Source organism: Carex rostrata, chromosome 14 (genome assembly GCF_964058835.1).
Source record: "Carex rostrata chromosome 14, lpCarRost1.2, whole genome shotgun sequence".
In the NCBI taxonomy this organism is placed as follows: domain Eukaryota; kingdom Viridiplantae; phylum Streptophyta; class Magnoliopsida; order Poales; family Cyperaceae; genus Carex; species Carex rostrata.
In genome coordinates, this window is record NC_135931.1 from 7,086,994 (window position 1) to 7,112,439 (window position 25,446).

The following is a 25,446-nucleotide window of genomic DNA, read 5'->3' on the forward strand; positions in this document are numbered from 1 at the left end:
TAGCATCTATTATGTCATTTTTATAGACTATATTTTTCACATACCAATTTTTAAATTTTAATGTATTTCTTATTATTATCAAAAGTACATGAAATAAATCTCCGTCAAGATAAATTGCTACAAAAAAAAAGAAACTAGAGATGCACATAGAAATCTACACTTTGTCATAGCTATCTTTCCGCAGCAGCAAGTATTCTTAAATTCTTTTCTAATACTTTTTTTCCCTTTTGTTGTGGAAAAATTCTGCGAAGAATTGATGTTTTTTGTATTATATACATTGCGGGTCGTTTTCTAATAACTAAGAGGGTTAAATGTGTTATTTACCTTCGATCGGTAAGAAATTCTACAATTCTATATGAGGAGGGTTCAAATGCCTCCATTTTTAAAAACTTTAATAACTCAAAATTTAAATCTTAAAATTTAAAATGAAACCGTTGGATATGAAATATATCATTTTATCTATGTACATGTAAAAAATTATGGCATTTCAACTTTGTTTTGATTGTCATCTTGAGCTTGTAAAAATGTATAAAAATGTGAATAATTTCTAGACATTGATTTTTCAACTTATTGATTCATATAAAAGAAAAATCAAAATGTGATAATTTTTTATGAGCACATGGAGAAAATAACATAGATCACATATAACGGTTTTATTTTGATGTTTAAATTTTAAACTTTGAATTATTTAAGTTTTTAAAAATAAAAGCACGATAGAGACACAAAAATGAAGACATTTGAACCCTCTCATTCTACGTGTATCAGAGAAAAAAGTCTGAAAGTAACGTGCTGGTGTGGGCCCCGTTTCATCTGGATTCAACTTGTAAAGAGAGAGCGCAACGCCAACGCATCAAAGCTAGTGCGAAAAAAAAAACACTTTAAGTTTGAGATATATCTCATCTAAGCGCCACGGACGTGATCGGATTGTCTATGCGTCTCGTCCTGTTTCTGTGTATTGAAGTATAACATAGTTGCTGGCCACACCATAGTCTACACGGATTCAGCGCAGAAATCAACAAGGCTAAAGGCATACCCGCTGTTCATATCTACAAGATACGATCCAACGGTTATAGATCTGCGGATGTAATCGCATAATTAAAAAGAAAATATACAATCAATTAGTTTTATATTATTATTATATTAAAAATAACTGGATTGTTGTTAAAAGCAACTAATTAAAATTAGAGAAATATTCTGATCCCCCGAGCCATCATATCCGAGAGCGTTCTCCAAGTAATTTAATAGAAAAAAAAAACTTTCAATATTGTCTAACTTTCATTTCCAGTACTAATATCCAAACATTTAAAGCTATATTTATAACATTTTAAAATGTTACTCACAAGCATTTAAACCTCTATCTGAAAGCATTTATAGATAGTTTTAACTCTCAATTACTTTTGTCTTCAAACCAGAAAAAAGAGATTATTTTCACCCTCTATTTTTTATTTTTTCTCTGATCAATATAATTTATTTTTTCAATGATCTGTGATGAATTTTACGAATCTAAAAATACGAATATTTTCTATTCGATTTTATCTTTCAAATAAGATCCATGAAGAAATACGTTTGAGTAATTTTAAAGTCATTTGTTTTTTTTTTAAAGTAAAACTCATGAGTACTTTAAATTTTCAAGTTTTTAAATCTCAGTCTATAACTATTAAAATTTTCAAGGCTTTCTACATGAGGTTTATAAGCTTTGTAAATGCAGTGTTATTGTTGAGATTTATACGCTTTGAAGTGTTATTGTTGAGGTTTAAATTCTTTGTACATGAGGTGTATACGCTTTATTCTAGAGATTTAAAGTGTTATTAATGAGGTCTATATGCTTGTACATGAGGTTTATACGAAAGATTTGAAGGCTTATAAACGTAGATTTAAATTATTTTGAAGCAAAATAAAAAAAAACTAACTGTCACACAGATTTAAAGTGGTAAAAAAATTATGACACAAATATAACTTGAAAGTCATTCTTCATGAATCTCATTTAAAAGAGAAAATCAGGTAAAAAAACATTTGTATTTTTAGATTCGCAAAATTCATCACGGATTGTCAGGAAAATGGACAAGAATGGTCAGAGGAAAAATAAAAAAAAAGTGGATGAAAGGAATTTTTCTGTTTTTGGCTTGAAAACAAAAGTAATTAGGAGTTTAAACTATGTAGATTTAGAATTTTAATGTTTGCAGATAGATGTTTAAATGATTGTGAGTAGCATGTAATAAAGAGAGCTTTAAATGTTTGAATATTGCAATTGAAAATAAAAGTCGGATAACATTGAAATTTTTTTTTTGTTAAATTATTTGAAGAACGTGCTCAGAAATTTTGGTTGAGTTACAATTATTAGACTTCTTAATTTTAAGTATTTATAATTATATACCTCACGTATCCGCTACAAAAATTAAATAGTAAACGTATCAGGAGACCGGAGTGATGGACAATTGAGGTATGAACTGAAATTTTTTCTTACAGATTCGTTTGCTCTGGGCCCCACAAAAACCCAGTTGACCCCACCTACAACACCAGGCAACCGCAAGATAAGAGACCGGCTGTTCTCATCCTCTCATTTACAGCCACGTGTGACCAACTCGATTCTCCCCTCCTTAATTTCATCCTTGGGCCTTCTCTCAACCACTGCTCAATCTCTCAAACTTCACAGTCGATTCCAAATCCAAAGTACACAGTAGTAAGAGACAGAGAGAGCCAGAGTCAGTTAATTATATGAATGACATGCTGAAGTTAGAGGAGGGAGGCATGGGTCGTTGGGGCTCGGCCGTGCCGCAGACATGCGAATCTTGCAAGGCAGCGCCGTGCACGGTCTACTGTCGCGCCGATGCTGCGGCACTCTGTTCAGCCTGTGACGCAGAGGTGCACTCCGCAAACCCACTTGCCCGACGCCATCACCGGGTCCCAATGACAGGGTCCACACAGATGCCAGGGACACTTGGAGCCGGTGGGTGTGTCGTTCGACCTGGGCTTGGCCTGGCCCACCACCATGCCTTAGGACCTGTCAGAGCAGACAGGCATGACGATATGAAAATCAAGGAAACAGAATACGAAGACGAGAATTATGACGAGATCAAAGAAGAGGACGAGGAGGAGGCGTCGTCGTGGCTGCTGCTCGAGCCTATGAAGAACAGTGAGAAATTGGATTTTGGATTTGGGGACGAGTATTTGGATATTGGAGGGAGCAGTGGTGATTCAGCGGGCGAGAATCCGAAAGATTTTATGGTGGTTCCAAATGACCAGCTACAAAAAGAACAGCAAAGGCTGCATGGTGATATAATGTATGATGGATCAAAGTGTGGGTTTGGTTATGGTGCTTCACTCAGTCATAGCGTGAGTTAGTCTATATGAATTAACAGAATTGGTAGGTAATTGTACGAAAAAAAAGGCATCAAAAAGATAAGAAGGATACGGTATCATAGTAAATTGTTTCAGCCTCGGAGTAAAAAAAACATGAACTAATGTGCATATTTTCAAAAACTTGATTCCATGTATAATTTTTTATGCGTTATCTTCAATTAGAAAATATCAAATGACTTTAGGAAAAGAAACACACAATTAGAGCCAATAAATGAAATTCAAAACATCCTATCACTTTAGTGCTAGTTACAAATTACTTCTGTTCATGTGGAATTAACCATCAACAATTTAATTGTGTTGCACATGTAGGTCTCAGTGTCATCACTTGATGCAAGTGTAGTTCCAGACACTGCAGCTGCAGACATAACCAGCTCCTGCTTAAGGCCCTGCAAGGGGACCATAGACCTTTTCTCTGCCCCACCAGCTCAGCTGCCACCTCAGCTCATGGCCCTCGACAGGGAGGCCAGAGTTCTTCGTTACAGGGAGAAGCGAAAGACTAGGCGCTTCGAGAAGACTATTAGGTTTGCTACTTATCATCTAATAACATATATAGATAAACATCAGGCTCAGAAGACTTGAAATTCTTTTTTTTTTTTTTTTTTGCAATACATGAGAAGGGTAAGACTTGAAATCCAGCAAATTTAACAATAAAGGCTTGAGCTTGTGATCTTTTAAGTTTTAACATTTCAACAAATCCTCCATTCAAACATGGAAACACAGCAATTTTTTAAAAGAAAAGGATTTTCGACAGGCATTCTTCATATTGCATGCATCTGCCACGTACCAATGGAGAATTTTCCTGAGGTGTGAAAAGGTGGATTAATTTCATTATTACTAATATCATCACTATAATACTGCAGGTATGCATCAAGAAAAGCATATGCAGAAACCAGGCCAAGGATCAAGGGACGGTTTGCAAAAAGGTCGGATGTTGACCTGGAGGTGGATCAGTACTTCTCAGCTGCCGCATTGTCAGATTCTGCCTATGGTGTCGTACCGACCTTCTAATATACATTTACCATCACATAGTTGTTCATGTATTTTTAGTTTTCAATAGATAACTTGGATGCTTACTATGTTGTTCTTTGCTCAAGAGCTGTACATGAAATGAAATTACTGTTGCTTTTCTTGAATTTTTCTTCTGTTTAAAACAGGAAACAAAGTAAATCCCCAGCTCATCACAATGTTTCCATTAACCTCCTCCTATATATATTGGAAACATTCATTTCTGCCCCATCAGAAGTTTATTCCTACACTGCCACCAATTTGTCAGATTTTGGGAACAGCATTTTGCCAATTTTGATCTTCTAATTAATTTCTACATTAATTGTACACATAAATGTTCTTTATTTGTTATAGATTGATGCGTAGCTGTACTATGAGTAGACATGTAATGGAATTAGTGTAGCTTTGAATTAGCACTTGAAATTAATCTTCTCTCACTTTTATGATCAAATTTCCTGACGAGAATTATTTTTCTAGTGTAATTAATGGAGGTTCAAAATATGTGTGACTTTGTTGCTCTTACCTTTATGAGAAGAACTCTACGTAGACGTACGTATAGGCTGGCTTATGTTATCTAGCTATAATTTTAGATCATCATTTCAGCAAAAATATATAACCTTCTGCTCCGACTTAATTCATTGTGAATTAATGTTATTTTTTTTGGGTTTTTTGCTTCTGGAAGGAATGATTCAAATGCACATTCCAGCCAAAACGTATATAATTTGATCCTAGTTTGTAATTCCATTGTCCTTGAAATAAATTAAATAGTGATAAAGTTTTTTTTGCTATGGATAAAAGTAAAAGTTTAAGATTTATTTTACTAATTGTATTATTGAACCTATACTGTTGTTATCTTCTGTTACAAATTGGCAACAAATATTTGCAAAATACAAAAAATAGAAGTTATAAACTAGTGCAATGCGTATGCACAAGATTACATGAGAAGATTACTTGTGGTGAAGATTCTTTTGGAGAAACATTTTCTGTGCATGAGATTCTTCATTTTTTATGGAATTGAGGAGGATCCTAAAAAATGGATCCTATTTTCCTATTCCATTGTCATCTCTTCTTCTTCTGTAGGTTTTTGCGTGAGTACACCATCCCCCTGATTCCATCCGGGTCGGGTATGAATCCTAATGGGCGGTAAAAGCTGATGACCCTGGGTTCTGCATACAAAGCTATGTTCATTATCCCCTTCTCTCTTAACTCTGCAATGACCCGTTCCATCACAGCCTTGCCAAGCCCAATGCCCTGGTATGAGGGGTCCACCACCACATCCCACACAACAGCATTAAACACACCATCACCGGTTGCACGTGCAAATGCTACTGGTTTGGTTGGTTCTTTGGTTCTTGACAGCCAGACAAGAGAACCTGATAATAGTTTAGATGGTTACTTTGATTAGCTCAATACTGATTCCGGCTTAAAGAAAGAAATGCATAACTAAATTTTATTACGTAGCATATTTAGGGGTGCTGCTTGTTTCTTTTTCTAAGTTGATTTCTTGAAATTATCAAGTTTAAATCAGGGTATGGTACGTTGATGGGGCATCAATATATTCCATTATTTTTATTTCCTGAAGTTATCAAGTCAATCTAATTTGCTTTTTAAAATCACAAATGCCCACAGATAGCAATTACAATACCAGTCATGTTCGTTACTAATGAAGTGGTAATTAGGTATGCCATTACTGACATGCAGAGATTGTTAACATGAGATGTTCTATTTTCAGACCTGATGGGTGCGACAGTGCCAGACTGAGCCGGGCCGTGTCGCGGCGGGGGAATCCTACTCGTGCAAAGATGTCATTCAAGGCAGTGGGATCGAGGTTGGTTGGAGAGTAATTGATGGAGAAGCCGCGAGAAGAGAGCTCCGAGTCAGGCAGGGACAAAGATGAAGCGACAGCAGTTGGGGTGCATTTTGGGGTAATGTAACGGCGAAGGGAGAGGGGCAGGATGGAGGAGCGGAGCGGAGGTGAACGGATGAAGGTGTGGGAGTGCATTTGGAATTTGGAAAACTCTTTGATTTTGGTTGGTTGGTAGAGAATGAGAGGTTTATCCGGATACCTTTCATGGAGTTCTTTAGCAACGGGGCAATCCCATAAACCCGACCCGTTTGACTTTTTTCTTATTGTGAGCTGAAGTTTAGTTTCATCTAAAGTTTTTTTTTTTTTTGAAGGTTGTCGACAAATTATCGGCAACGATATATATTAAAAGAAAAGTATTAATACACTTAGTTAATAATCAAATTCGTTTTATTATGCTTCAAAATGTAAGTAAATAAAAAGTTGTAGTTGCCAGTTAAAGTGTATAGTTTCATGTCCGTTTAATAGTATTGGAAACAAAATTATTCCTTGGAAATAACAGGAACCTGTAATTCAGATTTTAACTGTTGATTTTCGATGAGATTTGCGTATGATTTTTTTTTTCATTGATATACGATCTCAACCGTTGGGATCGGAATAACAGGTTCTTGTTATTTTCAAGTTATTTTCAAGGAATAACAGCAGATTTATTTCTTATTTGACATGTATATCAATATATGACAATTTACTGTAGGGGTGAAAAGCGGCCATTTTTATTAATAACCCAAAAAAAAAACATTTTTTATCAAAATAACCCCAAATTTTGAGTTTTTTCAGATCTAACCAGACCGCCAGAAACCTGGGCGGTCCAGTAGGGACCAGACCGCCAGTATCCCTGGCGGTCCAGTATGCTGGCTTATAACCACTCTGTCTCTCTCTCTCCAGCACACAGTATCATTTGTTAAACCACAGAGAAGAAAGAGAGAGCGATTTTGAAGCGATTTTAGACGATTTAGAGGCAATTGCTACAGGTATTTTATTTTTTATTTAATTATTTTCTGTTTAATTTTTAATTAATAATTATTATACCCGCAGTCTGTAAATACTATAAATTAGTCTTTAATTAATATTATAATTAACTTTTAAATTGCAAAAAATAATGAATCTATTATACTGTAATTCTTATGAATTTTTTTTTTAAATGTAGTTTGTTAAGGAAAAAATGCTGGTTGCACTGTACGTGGGCGGTAAGCTAATTAAGGGTGTCGAGGGCGTGTATTACTCGAAAGATGCCTCATTCGGCTTGCAGGTTAATGAAAGAACCACATTTATTGAACTTAAGCAACTAGTATATGAAAAGACTGGTGTAAACCCCAACCGGTATGACTTAGAATTGGCTACCCGAATTGACACACAACAGGCTGGGGCGGGTAAACCTTACTTTGTGAGTTTTCCTATAACAGATGAGGAGTTGTGGAAGGCTGTGTACCAACAATTTGAGTCTAGGGGGGTCGCGATGATAGACTTATATTCCAGGAGGGTTCCCCAGGCTGGGGCTAGACCTTTTAGTGCGGCTGGGGCTGGACCTTCTAGGGCTCCCCCTGCTGGACCTTCAGGTTATGACAATTCGGCTTATGACAGCCAGGGGTACCACCACTCCCCTCATGACAACCAGGGGTACCACCACTCCCCTCATGACAGCCAGGGGTGCCACCACTCCCCTCATGACAACCAGGGGTACCACAGTCCCTGTTATGACAACCCGGGGTACCATAACTCCCGTGAGTTTACTGAAGTTGTACCACCACCACCACCACCCAGACAGGCACCCATAATCCCTACATTTCCAGCTATACCAGAGTCAGTACCGATACAGTTATCCGTTAATCGAAATGATACTAATATTGATGCCATACCGGAAAGAGAAATGGAAACTGAAGATGAATACCAAGGAATTTGGGAATCTGATGACTTATCAGATGGTGATGCAAATGTACCAGGTTTGTCCAGGGAAGAAAAATTCCCAATCAGGGGTCGGGGGAATAGGCATCATGTCACCACATTCAACAATACCACAGCTTTTGAAGAGGCTGACATTAGTTTCTTTGGTCCTCGTGTTGTATACAATCGTGAACTTGCCCCAGGGCAAGTCTATACCAACATAAATGAACTTGTAAAGAAAATCCATGAGACTCATGTTCACGGCAACTGGGAATGTATATTACAAAAAAGGGAATCAAAAAGATTGGTTGTGATATGCAAAAATGCCCCTCGTTGCGAGTTTCGCCTTTATGCAACCCCTGCGGGTTCGGGGGAAGCATGGATAATTGAAAAGTGTGAACCACCTCATACATGCAAGTCTGCGTCCACAAGGACAGACCATTCAAATCTGACAGCATCACTAATTGCCGATGCAATTGAGGCATACATTAAGTTGGACCCATCGATGAGCATCAAGGCGGTGGCTATGGCCGTTAGACACAAATACATACATGTAATCCCAAAATATAACAGGTTGTGGAGAGGTCGTGAACTTGCGATTTGCAGAATATTCGGTAGTTGGAAGGATTCATACAACTATCTGGCACCATTGCTCCAGGCCATGGCAAGTACAAATCTTGGCACTGTATTTCAGCGGTGGCATGGCCCCATTTTTTTTTTTCGCGGGTCTGCGGGTCTGTCTGTGGTGCGGGCTAAACAGAGAAGAAAGAGGGGGGGAGTTCGGATCCGCTGCATTAATCCATACTGGACCGCCAGGGATCCTGGCGGTCTGGTTAGATCTGAAAAAACTCAAAATTTGGGGTTATTTTGGTAAAAAAATGTTTTTTTTTGGGTTATTAATAAAAATGGCCAGGTGAAAAGGAGCGGATAGTAGTAAAACTATATATATATTTTTTTTTCTTTTCTGGATACAAATACGGAGCAAATATCAAATGGATACAGATACAGATCCAAATCAGATCAGATATTTATAAAAATAATATTAAAATATATTAAAGTTCGTAATATTTATCTAATTATAATGATAAATAACATAAATTTTCATAATATATATTAAAATATATTATATATATCTACTATTCAGATACTATTTAAATACAGATAATTGAAACATAAAATCATATCAGCATGATATTCAGCATCTAAATTTTCGAATACGGATGGAATATTATTCTTATCATTTTCACCCCTACAACTGAGTCATTAAATTTGAACAGCGTGTTGTACTTTTATTTGCTGTCATACTGATACCGTTTCCGGCCCATATTTTCATCCCGCCTAATTACCATAGTTCTGGCCCAGTCCGTTAAGCCCTCAAGTGCTTATTTTCTTACAGCGCTACACTCTGGATTTACATGCATGATGGTAGGTTTATAGTTTTTACTCTTGAGATGAGAGTTTGCGGGGATCTGAACAATATCAGAGTCGTCCAATCTGCCACAGAGGTGCATGTGGTCCCGAGTTCAGAAATTTGCTACACCCCACAGGTCATGTACCAGCCATAAATAATCCTTTACCTTGTATCAGAGAATTCGCGATCTCTACCCCCACCCAACCTCTGACCTCTGTTCCCTCTCCTTCATCAGATCAACTCGGCCAATCTCCCTCCCTCCCCCCTTCTCTCTCTCTCTGTAACAAACCATGGAGACTATAACAAGGATACAGCATGACCTTGCCTACTCCTCGGACAAGGTAATGAACCTTCAGATACTTCAAATGGAGGTAGCCTCACGATCAGGCCAGATCGACTCTCTTTCTCTCGACACCGACTCCTTACCAGACAACGAGTCTGTGCCAAAGGCTTTTGAATTAGATATACTATCTGCGTACTTGAACTCTGAGGTGAAACAGTTGGAGGAATTCGTAGGATTTCTTAAGGAAGATATAGTTGAGGTGAAGAATCACCTTGTTGGTGAAGAACCTGCTAACGCAATGGTAGAGAAGATGGTGCAAGCGGAGACTGCCATGGAGGATTTACAACAGCTTCTTTCTGATCTCAGTGCAGGGTCAGCCAAGTTCAAGGGAACCCTAGATTTGCTAGGTGATCCATCTCGTAAGCTTGCAACTAGTATAATGCTTGATACAAGTATTATCATTATGGAGTACATATTACTTTAGCAATGATTGGTACTGATAGGGACCATGTAACAATGGTACTACTATGGGTTTTGCTATCACTTTTGCCAGTTTGAAGCTATTATTTGCTGTCTTCCCATTTTAATGCCAGATTATTAGGTTAACTGAACTCCTAATAAATTGATGCTCATTGCAATCAAAATTTGGGCATAGGTTGGTGCTAATTTTGAGTCCCAGATACTCAATCTGGGGTTAATTAAGAAGACATGTTAAATTGAGAGATGATTGTGAAGTTATTTTTTTGATAAAGAGGGAATGTACTAAATTAAGCCAAAGTAGATTGCATCATTGGCACTTAATCTAGTGGGTCACATTTAAGCTTAGTTATATTTCATTATGGTTATACCAGGATAAGTTTGGGAAAATTGCATATGGATCGACTATACCTGACTATTGCTAAAAGTGTAATCACCTGTCAGTGAATGCTATTTCCGGAGCCAATCTTCATTTTTTTCTGAAAAAGAGATAGTATGTCCTAATTCAGTGTATCTAAATGCAGGCTCTAGTGAGGTAAGCTCACCTGACTCGGGCCACCTGTCACTTGAGGGCAAAATTCTCTCTCCTCGAAAACAAAGGAAAGTGTTACAGATGCTCGAGAAATCAATTGCAAGAGAACTCGACCTTGAGGAAAAGCTCAGTGAAGCCAAATCCATAGAGGATGACCTTAAATTTAAACTTAGAAAAGTCGAAAGGGAATCACACTTTCTTGAAAAGTCAGTAGAATCACTTCTCGCTAAAGCTTTTGTGGCTGAAACCACTTCTGATTTGCATTTGTGTACTTCCAAGGATATAGTGGCCAAGTTGAATTCTGCGGAACAAGTGAACCTACTCAAAGTTCAGTTACTAGAGAACGGGCTGCGTGAAAGGGAAAACAAAATTGATGATCTGAGTGGAAAGGTTTCCAAAATGGAAATAAAGTGCGCTGAGCTGAGTGGAAAGCTTGGTGAGCAGATGGAAAATAATATAAAATTAGAGAGGAAGGTGAAGGATTTGGAGAACCAGCTGGAGCATTCGAATGCAGCACTTGAGGCTGTAAAGGAGAATGAAAATATGCTAAATTGCACAGTGTCAGACATGGATACTTTGATCAGGGATTTGAAGGGGAAGATTGCAAAGGCAGAAACGAGGGCTGACAAGGCAGAGACCAGGTGTACTGGGTTGACTGAGACGAATGCTGAGCTCAACGAAGAAGTAGGATTTTTGAGGTCTAAGGTTGAGATGCTAGAGAGATCTCTGGAGGAGATGAATAGTATAAAGGCTAGCACTGCAAGGGATATTGGTATCAAAGCCAAGATTATAGCAGACCTTGTTTCTAAGCTTGCTTTGGAGAGGGAGCGTCTGCATTTACAGGTTAGGTTCTTGGATTTCTTTCCAAAACTTTGTGATTCAATTTTTAATGCATTTCTGCACAAGGCCTGTTATACAGCATGTACATAGCAGTACCAGACCTGTGTGGTGCAATACGGGTATATATGTACTAAACCAGCACGGTGTTGTGTATATCCGCCGAGTTGGTGATCCCCATCTGGTGTGGTACAGAGTCTAATACCAGCAGGTATGGATTTGGGAAGGTACCAGTCAAATAGCAAAACATGCAATTAATTGTTGTTTTTCTAATTCATGTTGAAAAATTGCATTCGATGGACCTTTCCTATATTTTTTTTTGTAGGTTGCAACACTTTCGAAGAAAAATAAAGTTATGGCACAGAAATATAAGAAAAAGAATGGAGCTCACAACAAAAATGCATTTGAGAGTCCCAATGTGGAATCATTAAATGAATCTGCTACCCCTACTAAGGCGAGTTTTTCTTTCTTTTTTAAAGTTATTTTGATTTCTCCATCTATTTATTAGTTTATTATATGTTTTTTGGGTTTGAATCTTGGCTCTGGTCCTGACTGGTGGTATCTGTTTAGTTGCTTTCCTGAGTCTAAGCATTAAGACCCGGGTTAAACCAATTGTGTGTAATTGTGAAATGGTGCTCCAACTAAGCCCTTGATGGCACAGTCACGGTGTATACACCAAAGGAGGTATAGTGGTGAGGCAAAAATAGAATAAGAGAAAAATGGTGAGGCTGTTTGATCAGTGAGTACTCAAAGCTAATGCCGCTGTTGGGGAAAACCAGTACGTGCACCAGCCGTGGTGAAGAAATAGTGCAAATGTTGTCCTTTAAATGTCAGCTTTATATATTTCCAGGATTTAATACCTTCCTTCATTGTTTATGCATCTTTACTCATCACTCCCCGAGTTTCCAACACTTTCAGTCAGGTCCTAGCACAAGCTAATTCACCTGATATTATGGTATTTATCTGACCGACTGATGGAAAGTGCTTTTATTTTTGTTTGAATTTCCTCATCATGTTTGTGTTTGAACTCAAAAGTTGGAGTAACAATTAAATTAAGTTGGAACTTAATTTGACTATTGAGGGTTACTAGAGACGAGATTGTGGGTTGGAGTAACAATTGAATTAAGTTGGAAAATAATTTGATAATTGAGGGTTACTAGAGAAAGATTGCATGTGTTAACTGAAATTATGATGCTTGCCATGACCCTTTTTTTACAGCCTTCTGCCTTTTATTAGGTAAATTCAGCTGCAACAGAGATGATTAGCGAGGTTGAAACAGAGAGAAGTATGCCAGCTGATGAAAAATCTCATACTGATTTCAGGCTCGAATCCGTCAGAGATATTAAGCCGGCAATTCCCAGCTGGAAGTACCTTTTGTTGGCTTTACTTGTGGTTCTAGTCTCCTCTATTATCTACATAATGTATCAATAAGTGTGTTCCTTTTTGTTTCTAGTTTTGTGTTAGCATTTTTGTAACATAGTAAATTTACAATATAGTTTTGGCTTATATAGTTTTTGTATTAGTGCTTATCAGTGTTTCCTTGTTTGCTTTTACTTTGGTATTTTAGGAGCCAGGACGTTGAATTTTTGTCCTTTTGTTAGTGATAACCCTCTCTGGCATTTTTAAGCTTTTTATTGTAGCTGTATTGTTGCTGTCTGTATTTGAGCCAATTTTTTTTTATATGATTGAGCCAAAAAACTAAGTGTATTTTATTTTATGTTCCAACCCCGGAACAACTGCATGGCGGAATTTTACGTGAAGCACGACTTCAATGAACATTGATTCCGAACGAGAATAAACTTGTGCTTCAGTAAGTCCTGATTTCCGATATAAAAAAAAAGGGAAAATTGATTATTTGTCACTCCAAAACCTTCAAATTTGAAAAATGTTATTCGAAAATTTGAAATTGTAATAATGTCGCTCTAAACTTCATTAATTTTTAATTTTATTACTCCAAATAATTAATAACTAAAATATCCTTCCTTCTTCTGCCTCCTCTTCTTCTTTATATTATCTTTTCATGATCATGGTTATATCGAAAATGAAAAAAAAAAAAACTCTCAAATTATAAAACATAAAATTAAAAAAGAAGCTTCCCTTTCTTCATAAGATAATCAGCAATTTTGTCATTATTCTTCATTTCTTGTTTTTGTTTTGTCTGTGAAGTTTTTGAATTATTAGTTGCCTCTAATAAACTAAACAGATATATTCTGAATTGTCTGATTGCATATTCTTTTGGTTAATTTATGCATGCTCAACCAAAACAAGTGCTAGCTGCCTTAATTATTAGCCTCTTAATTAAAGGTGCGGTCAAATGGGTTTATTTTAGCTTATTTTAGGAATTTGTTCAGTGCACTCTAAAACTAGATCATTATTTTTTTTTAGAAAATCATATACAGGGTGTCCGAGTACTTCCCACCTATCTCACCCACCACATGTACATAATTCACGTTTTCTTAATAATGATTATTAGTGAAACGAAGGCACAAATACAAAACGGTCTTAATTATTACAAACCATTTTTCTAATTATAATTTGAGAGCTTCTTTTTTTCATTTTCGACATGGCCATGACTATGGGAGGAGAATATAAAGAAAAAGAGGAGACAGGAGAAGAGGGGAGTGTATTTTAGTCATTGATTATTTAGAGTGGCAAAATTAAAAATTAATGAAGTTTAGAGTGACATTATTACAATTTCAAATTTCGGAATGACATTTTTCAAATTTGAAAATTTTGAAGTGGCAAATAACCAATTTTCCCTAAAAAAATGAATTCCTTATAAATTCATTTGATTTTTTTTCTTAATGAAAGGCTGATAACAGCACAGAAATTCATTTGAATTCAATTGCATTATACTTCAATAAGTATTGATTCTGATTAAAGGGTGATTAATTGAGCTAAAAGAGTTAGAGCCTGCTTTAATCCCAAAATAATGACAAATAATGGAAACATTGATATGGTTTGACCAACAGAACAGGCAGAGTGCTAAGAGTAAAGCAGGTGTGATCTCGGACTTAATTGGTATCAACTAGATTGGCTTCGAATGACGAGCTTGAAGTATTCTGGTCTGCTTAATAAATCAAGTGTCTGCATTCAAAGTATACAATATTTTGAATTTATCTTTGTATAGAATCAATTAAAAGTTGTTGAAACAAATATAAATGACTAGATAATTTTTCAATGTATTGATCTTATACAAAATAAAATTTAAATATTAAACACGTAAATTGTGATTTCTTAACTTGTTAAAATATATCAAAATTAGAGTGAGTCTATGGTACTATGCATATCACGGGTTGTTACCGTGCTACGGTTCTATATTCGAGTTTTCAAATCCTAACGGTCGATCCGAACCGTTCATCTTGTTCTCCATATTAATATGTGTTTGGAGACCAAATTTTACATTTTTTGAAATTTTGTTACTATTTTTTTAGATATTTAGAAAATCACTTGATCTGAAAATTCTGGACCATCCAAAAACAGTGATTTTCAATAAATATAAAAAAATAGTAAAAAAATTTCAAAAAATGTAAAATTTGGCCTTCAAATACATATTAATATGGAGAACAAGATGAACGGTTCGGATCGACCGTTAGGATTTGAAAACTCGAATATAGAGCCGTAGCACGGTGCCAAATCGTAATATGCATAGTACCATAGACTCACTCTCAAAATTATGTATTGGAATGAAACAAAGAAAAGTTTCATTTCAATTAATTAGAAAAGAATAATTTGAATTTAAATCTGATGACTGCAATCAAATTTTCTATTGCAAGAATTCATTGGCATAATATTAAAGAGAGTCCGTATAATCTGCTCAATCTACCCTCCGTTTGAAGTTGTTGTAATACAAACAATAAATCCAACAATCTAAGATCAATTCGAACAACGAAGAGAAGGCGTTAATCTCAGCTGCCGGAAAGAAGCATGAATAAAAGAGACTTTTTAATCATCATGCGTACGAATATGAATATATCTTAAATTAGTGTGCACAAATTATAATGTGCACATCAAAATTTACGACAACGTTCGAATGAGTGCCAGTCTGCCAGATAATCATTCCAGACGATAGTTAGTAAACTAATTATTTTGATATACTGTACAGATTACAGTCAATTTCAACATACGAAGACAAATCTCATGCGAAGTGCTTTTCTCACAAGTTTCGCTAACCGTTTTTAGTGCAAACTGGTAAGCTTATGTGTTACACTTACCCAATGTTACCCAATGTTGTAAAATGCAATTTTGTTTATACAAGTGAAAGATCACTGCACATTATATGTGCAAATTTGTATGCAGAAACACATATGCAGTTTTACTATAGTTTGTTAAAGAAATATCAATAAAATAAAACTAATTTATATCTAAAAACTTGTTTAGTCTAATGATTTATACTCTTTCTCCACCGCAAAATAATTTTTAAACTTTTTTTAAGTTCATATGTAACTGTATATATACTTAAACTTAACTGTATGAGATTTTGTATGCAAAAAAACCACTACATAAGCATATGTGAATCATGCATCCGCATTTTAAATCATTGCACCTACCTGACAGTCGATCCTTACTACGGAAAAAAAAAAATATACAAGGTGGTCATGGGAGTATGGGACAATCTGATTATAAACGCACGAGCATTTTGGGGAGATCTAACGGCCGGATCAAAGCCGCGGAAGCCTTCTCATCCATCCCTTGAATTCATATCACCCAAGGTAACAGAAGTTACAGTGGAATTATGTTTGGATCCAGACCGTCCGATCAGAATCCACACGGGTATTAAAGGCCCCGTGCATTCTGCCTACAGATCGACTCGGATTCTGATGGTCCGGATCTAAACAAAAATATTATGTTATCTCAGAGGATATGAACTCCCATTCCTTCAATCCTTTCCCGGTTTCCCCTAAACCTCGGCCCAATGTATTTTCCCGCCAATTTTTCTTCACGCCCCAAACCCTATTAAAAGTACCAAATCCCAATCTCAGATCAAACCGCAAAAGAAAAGGCTCAAAGCAAGGCTAAAGAGGTGAATTTTACGGTCACCAAAGAAAAAGGAAAATCAACCCCATGGGTAGATTGCTGAAGCTGAAAGAAGCGCACAAGTCGGACACACCAGTGACATGCTCCGTCGTGTGGGCCCACGACGGGTGCCACCTGGCAACGAGCTGTGCTTCCGACACGGAGGTGCTGATTCACGATATGTCAGCGCCTGCACCTGGTCGTTCCGGCGCCGGGGTGGTAAGTACACCGGTGGTTCTCCGACACCACAAGGAAGGAGTCACCGCAATTGCTCTAGGGCCCACGTCGGGTCCACTTGCGTCAGGCTCCATTGACCACTCGGTCAAACTATGTAGTTTCCCAGGTGAACTTGCTTTTTCTTTTTTCCTTTTCTTCGCCTCAAATTCTTATCTGCTTGATTAATTTATTATTTTTCTTCCTGTGTGCGACTTGTATTGGTGCCTCCACACGAATTTAGCAGAGTACCACTGGTACGGGTCGGAGGGTACCCTTGTTTTTTAGGTTTTCTTTTCCTGATTGTCTGTCTTTTTCCCTCTCTCTATTGTTTGATAGTACTCTTTGCGAGCACGTGTAGTCAGGGGCGGAACTAGAAAATGCACAATACATTGTGGCTGGGATTTGGGTTCCCAAGTGTCTACAACTACAAAATAGAGTTCTAATCACTAGGTCACAAGTAAACATTTGATAATTTATGAAAGGGCTGGACTGTATAAAAAAAAAAAAAAAAAAAAAAATTCAATTACATAATCAAAATTTTAAAATCACAGGGGTGGTTTAGCACCCCTATGAATGAATGTAGATCCACCCGTGTGTAGTCAGATCTTCAATCTTATAATCTTGTTTTATTTTCATATAGGATTTTTTTTTAAACCTTTCTCTGTCCAATTGAGATTTTCTATAAAGGCAGTTACTTACAAAAGCTTAAGCATACATATGTGGCCAAACTTTTGGAACTTACGTGTCTGTCATGATACATTATCCTTGATTTACACTATTTCACTCTCTAACTTCTTTAGATTTTGTAACCCTTTAGGAGGAGCATTTCAGGGCAATGTGACTCGCTTCACGCTTCCAATAAAATCCCTAGCCTTCAACAAATCTGGGACTCTCCTTGCTGCGGCTGGAGATGATGATGGCATCAAATTAATCTCAACTATTGATTTGACTATCTCAAGAGTTCTCAAGGGCCACAAAGGTCCGGTCACTGGGCTCTCCTTTGACCCCAAAAACGATTACCTTGCCTCAATTGATTCCTTTGGTACTGTTATTTACTGGGAACTCAGTACTGGTAAAGCGGTACACACTCTCAAATCCATAGCCCCAAATCATAACTCTGATTCATCAGTTTTAAATACTATAAGCTGGCGACCTGATGGTGAGATGCTAGCTGTACCAGGATTGAGAAATGATGTAGTCATGTATGACAGGGATACTAGCGAGAAATTGTTTAATTTGAAGGGCGACCATGAAAAATCAGTTTGCTCATTTTGTTGGTCCCCAAACGGCAAATACTTAGCGACTTCAGGGTTAGATAAGCAGGTTTTAATTTGGGATGTTGACTTGAAGCAAGATATAGAGAGGCAAAAGTTTGAGGAGAGAGTCTGTGGGCTGAGTTGGAAGCCAGTTGGAAATACCTTGGCAGTAATTGATGTAATGGGTCGGTTTGGTATTTGGGAGAACCCGGTACCAATTAGCATGAAGTCTCCTAGTGAGGGTGTGGTCTTGAATGAATCCAATGCTTTATTTGAAGATGAAGATGAAGATGAAGTACTGGGAAAGGGTATTAGTTGTTATTCAGGAAGTTTGGATGATAGCACCGAGAAAAGTGCTGGTGATTTCACTCCCATCAGCAGTAAAAAGGTGAAAAAGAGGGGACATTTGTTTGATGAAGGGGAAGAGGTCCTGCAAGAGACCGAGTCTAGAAAGAGAAGAAAGGAGAATGTGAGTAAGAGAGGAGATGGTGATGCTAGAGAAAGAGGAGGGGTGATGATGCAAGAGGCATTTCAGGCGGGGTCTACACCAACTGAACAAGGGAAAAGGCGGTTTTTGTGCTATAATTTGCTAGGTTGTGTCACTTCCCTGGAAAATGATGGTTTTTCCCATGTAGAGGTGAGAAGATAGATCTTATTTGCTAATCTTTTGGAAATATTTCATGTGTGGGTGAACCTATCAAAATAAGAACACGATGGAAAACCTTTCTTAACTTTGCAGGGTATATTTAGGTTATGTTGATAGTTATGAATGGTTTACCTTTTATTTGAACATTTTATCTAATGGAGCTTCAGATTTCTCCTAGAATGCTTATTTGCTATTGGGGCAAAAGTTATTGAAGAAGGATAAAAACAACACCGAGCCAGTGTGTTATCGAATAACACTGTTATTGCTTGCGTGCTAACTTTATGTTTTGCCCCCAAATTCATAAATCCATTGGTTCAAAAAGAGGTACCCAACCAAGTAGGTGTCAATCACCCTTTTGTTGCTTGCAGATTTTTCTTTATATTTGAGCTTCTAATTGATAAAATCATCCCTGCGTCCCTGCAAATACACATAAAAAGAAATAAAGAAAGAGAAGACACTCAATGCAGCAATTATGCAGCTCAAAACTAATTCGGGCCAAACTGCTTGTAGGTCGACTTTCATGACACAGGAAGAGGCCCAAGGGTCCCATCCATGACCGATTATTTTGGCTTCACCATGGCTGCATTAAACGAAAGCGGTTGTGTGCTCGCAAGTCCATTCAAGGGAGAAAAGAATATGAGCACTCTCATGTATCGGCCTTTTGGTAGCTGGGCTAACAATAGTGAGGTCTCTCTCTCTTTCTCTCTGGTTCAGGAGCTACCTATATACTATAGGTCATTTCACCTATTTCTGGAAATACCTTGTAATTTCTAACAAAAATACGGGGTGCAAATTGTGCGACAATAAGATGTGAAAAAGCTATCCCATGTGCCTTCCTTCCCTATTTACTTCAGAAAATGACCAAAGTACCATTCCTCCTTCCCTAACGTAACAAACAAGAACAAAGGGCTAGTTTGGCACAACATGTCTTTTTCAGTTGTTGGTATGTGTGCAAAACTGTCCTTTATGTATTACCCAAGTAGTGCAAATTTCATATGGCACGCTATAAGAAACTGATATTTTCTGTTATGCTTGTACTGGGCTTAAGTTACAGTTAGGCATTATTAAATTTATGTAGCTAACCCTTGTTTATACAAGTAAACCTTAATGAGTTCTCAGTTTATCCTATCTTATGCAACTTGAACCAACAAATTAAGAAAAGAGGATGCCAATAAGGACCTTGAAGCTGGTTTGCTTCTGATTTATAATATTATTTGGTTTAATTGTTTCTGATAATTTAATAATATACCGAATTTCCTTTTCCAGTGGTCAATGAGATTTGAGTTAGAAGAGGTAAAGGCTGTCGCGCTAGGTAAAAATTGGGTAGCTGCTGTTACTAGCTTCAATTTTCTTCGCATTTTCACTGAAGGCGGTTTGCAGGTTTTTCCTCACTTTTTTTTATGCACGCTATATTGAAAGTCTTAATGTATTTGTCGCCATGTTTGATAAAAGGTTTCTAATATATTTTTCAAAGTTCAAACTGGAAGTATATTAAGAAGGCTTACGAGGCACAGGCTCCCAGGGACTCATATATCAAGCAATTTTGATAGTCATTTGGAAGTCGGGGACTCTTTTCTTTGGCTGAACCAAAAATATTTCAAGCAATTTTAATACCTCTGTTATTCCTAATAACCTAAAAGATATTGGACATTGGTTGCAAATTTGGAGTACATTGGTTGTTTTCATGAACAGGAAAACAATGTGTATGATTTGCAACAACTTGCTCTCCCCACCCCACCCCACCCCCCAAAATAAAAATAAAAATAAATAATAACAAAAAAAGATTACTTGTTGGGACCCTCCTGATTTGATCTGCTGTAAGATGTGCCCGCTCACATATAACATACAACATTTTTCCTTGTAATAGGACAACATACAACTTCTTTGTTATTGTAATTTAATGGCATTGTTAGCCAGCATTTCACCCACTAACCTTAAACGAAAAACTATTTCTGCAGCTTGTGTATTTGCAGAATTAACTGATAAAAGCTGGAAACTGTACCATAGAACATTTGTTTGTGCGATAGATAGTCTATATGTGGCAATACCCTTACCTAACTAATATTCATGCCTAAATAAATTATATGATGAATGCATTTAAGTCTTAGTGCTTAACATATATTGTATGTATTATTTATCTTTCTTGTAGATGCATATCCTTTCTGTAAATGGCCCAGTAGTCACGCTTGCAGGATTTGAAGATCTCTTGGCAGTTGTGACTCATGCTTCTGATTGCCTTTCCTCTGGAGAACAGGTCTAGTTGGTTGAGCATGCTAGTTTTTTTTAATATATTCTCGTACATTTGGAATTTTGAGTTGAAATATTTTTGTTCAGGTACTTGAGATGAAAGTTTTTAACATAAGGCACTCAACACAAACCATAAGCTGTCGTCTTCCCTTGACTCTATCTTCCCATCTGACATGGCTTGGGTTTAGTGAAGATGGCCGAATTTGTTCTTTCGACTCCAAGGTCAATAAACTTTATCATTGCTATTGCCATTGTTGTTCTTCCTGTGTTGGTGTTGTGATTTATTTTAATACTTATGGCTTTCAGGGAATCTTGCGAGTATATAGTGACCAATTTGGTGGTTCTTGGCTTCCAGTGTTCAGGTAATCACAGCTTTAAACATAAATCATTCTACTCTGCCAAGAGATGACATTTTACCTTAGTGAAAAGGAAGCTTAACTTTTTATCAAATGTTGTGGAAGCATACATTTGATCTATTTTATGTTTACCAATTGAAGGATTGTATATATTCATAGAACAATCCTGCATGCTAATGCAAAAATATAGGAGCATGCAGCTTAATATTGGTACAAGTGGTACGGATATGGTGTTGCCAGTAGGTGAGGGTGAAAGGGGGTGAGATGTTGATGATAGTTTCATTTAGCTGAAGGCATTGCTCATCTGTTTTTTTTTTTAGGGTTGTTTCTGTTTTGGGTCCTTGTATCTATTGTTTCATTTTGCAATGAAATTGGTAGCATAGAGCTTTTTTTTTGTGAAAAAAAACAAAAGCAGGGGCATAATGATACTAGGAATAAGGATTTGTATGCTACTTGTGCAGTGTTGACAAAGCTAGGAAATCAGAAGATGAGAATTACTGGATTGTTGGGTTGAATGCAACAAAACTTTTTTGTGTAGTCTGCAAATCACCTGAATCCTATCCTTCTGTAAGTTTATTTACTGGTAAAAGCCATTGAGTAGGTTAATATAATATGGTCCCACCTGTGATGGTGTCACTACTGGTTGATCAATTTAAAGCTTCTCTCTTTTTGTCTTCTTGTCACTTGGTGTCTGAAATGAATGATTTTGGATTACTTGAGTTTGTTTAGACTGGATGGTTAGTGGACCTTTCAATGGCAAAAAAAAAAAATTGAACTTGTATACTGTTGGGGCAACTCCTATTGGTAAAAACTTTGGGACCATAACAATCTGATCTTAAGGTAACGAAAGTGAGTGTATTATTAGTGCTGGTCTGTAATTGCAAAATATGGGGTACATTATGATCAATGCAGCCAAACTTGGGCATAACGGATCAACCAGAAAATTGAATGGTTAAATAGGCATGGTTTGCTTTTTTCAGGTGATGCCTAAGCCAGTGCTGACCATACTCGATTTTTCATCCCCAATAGCATCTTCTGATTTGGGGGCCGATGAGCTTGAAAATGAGTTTATGATCAACAATCTCCAACTTTCTGAGGTAAAAACAATCTTTTTGCAGGTCGATGCATGTGCCTCTGGACTGTGTGTCCTTTTTTTTTCACAAAACTGAGCTAGAGAAGTCATTTGGTTAACTTTTAAGAATTTAGGATATTAAGTCTCCGTGATAGTTCCTATTTTGGTGGGCCCTATGGGAATGCATGATATTTAGATATATTGTTGGGGCATAATGAGATTATTTGAATAAATAGAGTATTGATATTTAAAATGCATGAATCTCAGATAAGAAAGAAAATAAAAGATATGGAAGCATGCAGCCTAGATGTGACAGCCTTGGATGATGAGGCATTCACCTTAGAAGTAAAACTCGATCGATGCATCTTGAAATTAATTGCTAGCTGTTGTCATAGTAAGTATCAATTAAGTGTATTATTGCAAATGGCACATTCTTTCTTTCTTTTTTGTGCTTGCAAATTGCATTTAACCTTTGCCATTTCCTGTGATTCTGTGAATAACCAACATATCTTCTTTGTTAATTTGCCTGTTCAACAAAAAGCTTAGGGGTAGAAAATTGAGCAAACTCCTGGAAAGAGTGAAGTACACATTCATGGTTCATCGAATAGAAAGCAACGCAACAAAGTCCACCTAAAGAAAAATTAACCAACACTTCTATTGCACAACAATAATTAATAATTATTCAGTCTTGGATTACCCTCAGATGCACAATCAAGCACCAGACCAACGAAGAAAATTTTGTTAGATAAACAAAAAGGGCCGTGAAGGCAATGAATTATTTTTTTTTCTTTTTTATATATTTTACATTTTATTGATTAAATTGTTTGTTTGAAGGTGATAGGCTGGTGCGGGCTACAGAGCTAGCTAGGTTGCTTAGCACCCAGAAATCATTAAAAGGTGCAATAACAATTGTAACGGCATCTAAGCTGCCCATATTGCAAGAGAAGTTCAGTGCCATTCTTGAGGTTAGTTAATCATCTTTTAAAAGCCCTTAAAGAGCATCAGAAAGTCGTGCATATTGTGCAAAAGAAAGTATCGAACTATACACCCGAAGGGAAATTCACATAAAACCCTCTGCTAAAATTGTTCTGCATTTGTGGATATGAAGCGGAATAGGGTACAGCCAGAAAACAGTAAAATAAATTGTGGGGTGATCTGATATGGTATTGGCATGTTTCAGTAATGTTACAACAGATGTGGTAGATGCGTGATGCTATAGTCCTTGGCATATTACTGTACAATCATCTGAATTTCCCTGTCCTTTACGACCTCTATGGATGTACCTACTAATTGCTGTGCTTGCAGTTGCTGGATATGTGATGTACAACTGGTTATGAAAAAAAAATATATTTTTGGTATCTTTTACTTTGGATTCTTTTTTCGCAGGAAAGGATGTTAGAGGACTTAAAGACACCCGAACCAATCCCAATTGTCAGATCCAACGGTAGAACAACAAACAGCATTCAACCGCGAAACAGTTTGTCTCCCATGATGGAGTGTACTCCAGATTTCAACAACGGAACACAAAACACCATTAAATCAAAAATCAAGTCATCACCAGCAACAGAAACCCTGAAATTGGTCAAAACTCACACTTCGCCCCGAGATAACCTCGTGGAAGGAGAAGATATTTCAAAAGAGAGGAAAGTCGGGAGCAAATTGGAGAAACTGGCAACGTTTGTCAAGACAAAAGGCAATGCCACAAGTGAAATTCCTGGAAAGGAGGGCAGTTCTAGTTCAACGGGAAATGTGAAACAGCAGGCCGAGTTAAAAGTGCCCATAAATCCTTTTGCCAGGTTTAAGAAGGTTTAATAAATTGAGGGAATTTAGGGTGCTAATTATTTTTTACTAATTCCTATTGTAATTACTTGTTTACGAGACTTTTTCAATTCTCGTGAAAATAGTTTTAGATATGCCATAATTTTTTATTTGCTTAAGCGCGTACGATTTGCAACAGGCGCTGCTATTATTATTTGTTTTGGTGAAGTTGGGTTGCAATTAAAAACGGCGTTAGTATTTCTACCATCAGATTGGTTTTTAATTAAAGAAATGATATCAGTCGGAACAAAAATCATTTGCCATACTGGCAAAATGGGCTTGCGCTAATACAGAGAGCAATCGATTGATGATTGGAACTGATTATTTTAAAATTGGATCAAACTATATATAACTATAAGAAAACGAATTTTAAATGATTCAGTAATTATCTTTTTTTTGATATATTAATGATTCAGTAATTATCGTAAGAAAAAATCTGTTACACTTGAACTTGGTACACAGTAAACTATATGAAGTTCCAACACAAACCTATACATTTCGAACTCCTTTTCTCATAGCCAAAAAAGAAAGTGTGTCAATTCAACCGATTTCATTCTCTCAAGTTGAATTGAATCGCTGGGCGTACTTATTCCAAACTTCGAGTTCCTCCGTCTTTGTAGAGAAATTATCTGTCAAAACTCGTAGCGAGACCTTATTTGATCTAGCCCCAAACTTCGAGTTCCTCCGTCTTTGTAGAGAAATTATCTGTCAAAACTCGTAGCGAGACCTTATTTGATCTAGCCCCATCAATAAGTGCCAAATCTCGTCTTCAATCCTAGCATTTCTCACAGCCGGGATCATCATTGGACGGCAGTTCGTACCGGCACAAGGGGCACGTGTTGCGCACATTCAACCACGGTATGATGCAATCCTGATGATAACAGTGTGTACATGGTAATGCAGTGATCCTCTCGCCAATATTGATCTCCTCCTTGCACACTGCACAGGGGGCCTGGCTCTTGTGTGGATCCCCTTCTGACCGAATTGTCGCGTGCAGACCGGCGACAGCTGATCTGGCCGCAGGCCTAGTACGGCAACTGTCCTCTGAAAAGACAGGTGCTGGAGCCGAACTAGACGGGGCCCAGTCGGGTATGTCAAACACTTCTTCATCTTCACAGTTCATCGCCACATAAGGGTTCTGGCCAAGTGCTGAGAAGAGCATTAAGCGT

At 37.1% G+C, this 25,446-nt stretch overlaps 4 protein-coding genes across 8 annotated transcripts; 3 read left to right on the forward strand and 1 right to left on the reverse strand.

Moving 5' to 3' along the window:
* The first annotated feature begins 2,612 nt into the window (after positions 1–2,612).
* Positions 2,613–4,493, forward strand: LOC144565295 (zinc finger protein CO3-like). The gene is made up of 3 exons (XM_078315007.1): positions 2,613–3,333; positions 3,670–3,881; positions 4,221–4,493. Exons 1-3 carry the CDS (start codon positions 2,716–2,718, stop codon positions 4,366–4,368), a joined length of 978 nt encoding a protein of 325 aa, XP_078171133.1. The 5' UTR covers positions 2,613–2,715; the 3' UTR covers positions 4,369–4,493.
* Positions 4,494–5,287: 794 nt separating this feature from the next.
* LOC144565296 (Acyl-CoA N-acyltransferases (NAT) superfamily protein) lies at positions 5,288–6,415 on the reverse strand. Its single transcript, XM_078315008.1, has 2 exons — positions 6,100–6,415; positions 5,288–5,738 (listed from the first exon to the last, which is right to left on the reverse strand). Exons 1-2 carry the CDS (start codon positions 6,365–6,367, stop codon positions 5,425–5,427), a joined length of 582 nt encoding a protein of 193 aa, XP_078171134.1. The 5' UTR covers positions 6,368–6,415; the 3' UTR covers positions 5,288–5,424.
* Positions 6,416–9,697: 3,282 nt separating this feature from the next.
* On the forward strand, positions 9,698–13,295 carry LOC144565178 (WPP domain-interacting tail-anchored protein 1-like). 5 transcript variants are annotated; one of them, XM_078314853.1, is made up of 5 exons: positions 9,731–10,223; positions 10,806–11,203; positions 11,246–11,656; positions 11,976–12,104; positions 12,887–13,295. In XM_078314853.1, exons 1-5 carry the CDS (start codon positions 9,812–9,814, stop codon positions 13,079–13,081), a joined length of 1,545 nt encoding a protein of 514 aa, XP_078170979.1. In that variant the 5' UTR covers positions 9,731–9,811; the 3' UTR covers positions 13,082–13,295. The 5 variants fall into 5 exon arrangements, with proteins under 5 accessions (XP_078170981.1, XP_078170978.1, XP_078170979.1 ...); XM_078314855.1 differs by having other exon boundaries at positions 9,698–10,211; positions 10,806–11,656; positions 12,869–13,295; XM_078314852.1 differs by having other exon boundaries at positions 9,698–10,211; positions 10,806–11,656.
* A 3,303-nt stretch (positions 13,296–16,598) lies between these two features.
* LOC144565388 (transducin family protein / WD-40 repeat family protein) lies at positions 16,599–24,382 on the forward strand. Its single transcript, XM_078315127.1, has 12 exons — positions 16,599–17,009; positions 17,700–18,775; positions 19,295–19,471; positions 20,051–20,164; positions 20,934–21,038; positions 21,119–21,253; positions 21,338–21,393; positions 21,849–21,954; positions 22,368–22,484; positions 22,727–22,853; positions 23,294–23,424; positions 23,846–24,382. Exons 1-12 carry the CDS (start codon positions 16,715–16,717, stop codon positions 24,269–24,271), a joined length of 2,865 nt encoding a protein of 954 aa, XP_078171253.1. The 5' UTR covers positions 16,599–16,714; the 3' UTR covers positions 24,272–24,382.
* Positions 24,383–25,446: the final 1,064 nt, after the last annotated feature.